Source organism: Kryptolebias marmoratus, unplaced genomic scaffold (genome assembly GCF_001649575.2).
Source record: "Kryptolebias marmoratus isolate JLee-2015 unplaced genomic scaffold, ASM164957v2 Scaffold152, whole genome shotgun sequence".
Classification (NCBI taxonomy): Eukaryota; Metazoa; Chordata; class Actinopteri; order Cyprinodontiformes; family Rivulidae; genus Kryptolebias; species Kryptolebias marmoratus.
In genome coordinates this window covers 1-4,576 of record NW_023665886.1, presented here as the reverse complement: position 1 = coordinate 4,576, position 4,576 = coordinate 1, and the positions used below count along the sequence as shown (strand labels likewise).

General features: G+C 40.4%; 1 protein-coding gene across 1 annotated transcript; it reads left to right on the top strand.

Annotated features, from left to right (window-relative positions):
- Positions 1-803: 803 nt before the first annotated feature.
- LOC108229271 (CD59 molecule (CD59 blood group)) lies at positions 804-4,391 on the top strand. Its single transcript, XM_017404938.2, has 5 exons — positions 804-880; positions 997-1,080; positions 2,638-2,739; positions 2,892-2,965; positions 3,698-4,391. The coding sequence occupies exons 2-5, from the start codon at positions 1,026-1,028 to the stop codon at positions 3,818-3,820; spliced, it is 354 nt and encodes a 117-aa protein (XP_017260427.1). The 5' UTR covers positions 804-880; positions 997-1,025; the 3' UTR covers positions 3,821-4,391.
- The last annotated feature ends 185 nt before the right edge of the window (positions 4,392-4,576 follow it).

The following is a 4,576-nucleotide window of genomic DNA, read 5'->3' as shown; positions in this document are numbered from 1 at the left end:
ACCAACAAACATCCAACCAACCAACCAACAAACATCCAACCAACCATCCAACAAACATTCAACCAACCATCCAACAAACATACAACACCACCAACAAACAAACATCCAACTAACCATCCAACAAACACCCAACTCAACCAACAAACATCCAACCAACCATCAACAAACATTCAACCAACCATCCAACAAACATACAACACCACCAACAAACAAACATACAACTAACCATCCAACAAACACCCAACTCAACCAACAAACATCCAACCAACCATCCAACAAACATTCAACCAACCATCCAACAAACATTCAACACCACCAACAAACAAACATCCAACCAACCAACATTTGACAGATTCAACCAACAAACAAACATCCAACCAACAACATCCAACAGATCCAACCAAAACAAAGTTTAAAGCAGCTGAAGACCCTTTCTTTCCTTGATCAGTTAAGAAAAACTTATGAAACTCTGCAAAAACAATAAAGAGGACCATGAACCATAAAAACATAATTTCCTCTAAACAACCATGAAGTACGGGAGAGATACTATCATGGTTTGGGTTTGTTTATCCTTGGGTTTTTCTTGTTGGGACTGGAAATTTTAGGTTCAGATGTATCGGCAGTCTGGTTCTGGATGTTGTCTGACCTCTCCCATTACCTCTTGGTGTTATCCAATCTCCTCACCTGTTGCTGCAGACAAGGCTGTGATTCTGACTTCATGTTCAATCGTGGAGGTGAATCAGAAACAACAGCGGCCTTTCAAACATAGGCTCCTCCTAGTAGGCAGGGCATATATGCTGCACTCAGCCTTCAGGCAGAGTGGCTCAGTTTCTGCTCATCTTCATTAGTGACAGATCAGCTAAGATACTGCTGCTGCTTGGTGAGTACACTCAGATTACACACAAGTTAGGAACATTAGACTTTATTCTAATACAGTAGTAGGGTCAGGGGTCACGGTTAGCACTATAACTCTGTATTGTTTCTGCCTGACTGCAGATGAGTCTGTGAGCTGCATCGAGGTAAAAATGAAGCGCGCCCTGGTGATCTATCTGCTGATTGGTTCCTCTCTGATCGGACTTGGTATGTCCAATGGCAATCGATATTTTTGTTGGTTACTAGTTCATGCTATGAACCTCTGGGTTGATTGTGTTTAAACCCAAATTAAAACAATGACAGGTACTGTTTTTAAATTGAAAGAAAAAAGTGAACAACTGAAGCTTAAACTTTGATCAGCAGTAACAGGATCTGACCTGTAGGAGGCAGCATCTCAGTGCTGAAGACGAGGCGGATCAGACCTCTAATGCCAGCTTGAGTTCTGTTCCAGAAAACAAATAGTTAAAGTTTGATTTTCTCAAAGTCAAAGCTCCAAACAAGCGTCCGTTCATGGGTCAGTGACACATCTCCATGGTTCTATGGAACAGTCTGGATGTTGTTCCAGAAGACGTGCTCCGCCTGAAGAGACTTGATTTTGCCATTTGAGTTTCCATTATGTTTGTGCACTTTCTGCTAAACTGATATTCCACAGGTTTTTATCAAACAGCTGTTTCCTTACATGTAGATCCTTCAGACTACCTAAGGAACATGCCTGGAACATGTGAAAAACATTCCTGAAACATTCAAGAAAGTTTTGAGGATTATGCCATAATCATTTTAGGCACTTTTCAGAAACATTACATAAATATTAAAGGAAGAAATTTGAAAAATTCCAGTCATATTCAAAATTATTTCTAAATTAATTTTAAGGACTTTTCAGGAACATCCAAGAAACATTTCAGGAACATCTTGAGAACATTCTAGAAAGATTTCAAGAACATTCCAGTAACATCAGATTGTTCTAGGATCATTCATTCAATCATTACATTTATTTAAACAGATGAAAATCCAGTGAGATAAAGATCTCTTTTACAAGTGTGACCTGGGTAAGAGGTCAGCAGGACGTCATAAGACAATGATTAAAAACAAGTAACAATAAAGGAAAAATGAACAATGATTTTACCCACATAAATGGTTTTTAAGTGTAAGAGTGTGGCATAATAGTGATTTTAAGTGTCTTAAAACAAAGGCAATGGTTAAAAATCCCAGGACTGCGGTCCATGTTGCTCTCCTGTACTTGTTCAGCTGACAGATAGGAGAATAGTTCAACTTATCTTCTTGTCCATTTGTACCGTATTTGTTTCAAATGTGTAGGTTTTTTTCTCATGTTCTATGCCATTACTCCCTTTTGTTGATCTTTTTGATGGCTTCTGGTCTGGTTTGTGTTGTCTCTTTTGCATAGCCATAAAATCCCATGAATAAAGAAGATTTGTTACATCCTACAACTGTAAGGGGTGCCAAAGAGCAAAAACCTGAAGACACTTTTACATAAGACCATCACCTGCTTAAAAAAGATAAATGGTTGAGCTCAGTCTCAGATTGGTTGGCTTTCTACACCTATATCTTTCTGACTGATGCTGATAAAAGTACTTGTGTAGAACTGGTTCACCTGTTCAGAAGAGCTCAGTTTTATGGTCCTCACCAACTTTCAGAGACTACACCTGTTCAAATCAAACATGATTTCACAGCTCCACAGTTCAGTCTGATCAAACCAGACCTGTAAGGTGGGAACGCCCCTTTAAACTCAGGTACGTTTCCTTTCAGGATCAGCTATTCGCTGCTACAGCTGTAAGGACTACACATCCAGCTGCACTAAACAGAGAGACTGCAGCTATGACGATGCCTGCCTCACACTCAGTGAGAGAGGTATGCCACACCTGTATAGTTGCACACCTGTACCTGGGAGAATTCTGGCTTCTAACACTTCCTGTCCAGACCTCTATGAAGAATCTACATCAGATGGTTCAGGAAAACCTGTAGGATGCAGCTCAGACTGTGTTGTTACTGTTGTTTTGCAGGTGGGATGACCTACCGTCAGTGTCTGAAGTACTCGGACTGCGAGAGGAACCGCCTGAATCAGATGTTCCCTCAGGTATCATCCTACATTTCAGACCACACCTAAGCAGGTTTGAACTCAGAAACATGGACATGGCTAAGGAACCTGTTCTACCTGAACACATCTCACCAAAAAAGAAGGCTCTCAACCTGCAGTCAGACAACAAACCAGTTCTACATAAAACAGATCTGACCAATAAAATCAGGAAGACCTTTAGTAGCTTCACTTACCTTCCATCTCAGAAACTTTCTCAGTTTCTGCTCCAGATCTGGTTTGTTGGTTGGTTTATTTCAAGTTAAGATTCACATTTTCAGTTCTGATGCAACTGGTGAAGTTCTGGTTCTTCAGAATGGGTAAAGTTGCTGCTTTGGTTCTGAAGCTGAAGTCTCATCTATCAACCAGAGTTTTGGATCAAACCAAATTGAGCACATCATATTCCTGGTTCTGCATAAGGACATCAGTCTGACCCACTGTAGCACATATCAGGATTCTGACCCAGCCCATTGAAGTTCTGCCAGAAACAGGTTTTTCTGTTGTTAGAGCAATCAAGCCCAAACAAAGAAAGGAAAAAAACTATTTAACAGGTCAGAACTGTTCTTTCCTTCTGGTCCAAACTGGTTCTAAAACTGATTATGATTACGACCCGCTTGTTTGGTTCTGAACTTCTTTCTGTTTGGTTCTAGTCAGCTTCCTGTTTCTGTAGAGTCAACAAATTGATCAGCTCTGTTTGATCACTGATTTTTTTTTTCTTATATTGATCTCTTCCAGGTTTCTAGCTTCACCTTCAGGTGCTGCAACTCCGACCTGTGTAACTCCGCCCCCTCCTCTGCTACAAGCTCTCTGATTGGTCTACTGGCGTCAGTGGCGTTTATGTGGTGGTGTGTTCACTGAAGGCTCTGCGGCGCCACCTGGTGTCTTCTGTAACAGCTGCAGCTTCTTTAATCCAGTTATTGATTGCTCAGAGTGAGAGCTAACTGACTAATCAATCGCTCTGATCAGATTTACACAATAAATTATTGATACGCACGTTATCAGTTCTAGCTGCTGATTGGTTCCAGATGTTCATCATCGTGTCACATGATTGGATCAATAACCAGAGAAGATCAGAGTGTCAGCAACTGATTAATAAAACCTGGAGTGATTGATCAAAGTGTTATCGGTTGGAGAACCAAAAAACAAGGTATTAGGTTTCTTCTATGGTTTTCTGCTCAGAATGAAGGTTGTTCTTTATTACAGATCACAATAATCAATTATTTAAACACAAATCTTATTTGTTGAATTATATTTGATTATAAAAAACTTTTGTGTTTGTGTTTTCAAAAGCGGAAACTTTGGATTAATTGTTTCAAAAACTTTCAGATGAAAATGTTCTGCTTCGTTCTGTAATTCTCTTCAGAAAGTTGAGTCCCTCCCTGGCAAACCTGAAATCAGCTTTAACGTGAATAAAAGTTTAAAATCGAAACACTCGACTTTTTCTCTTCTTTACACGTAACTGAAAAATGTGACAGTAAACTATGTCGACTCTCTATGCCGAGAGTCGGACAGCAGCTAAGAGTCAGACAGCAGCTGAGAGTCAGACAGCAGCCGAGAGTCGGACAGCAGCCGAGAGTCGGACAGCAGCTGAGAGTCAGACAGCAGCCGAGAGTC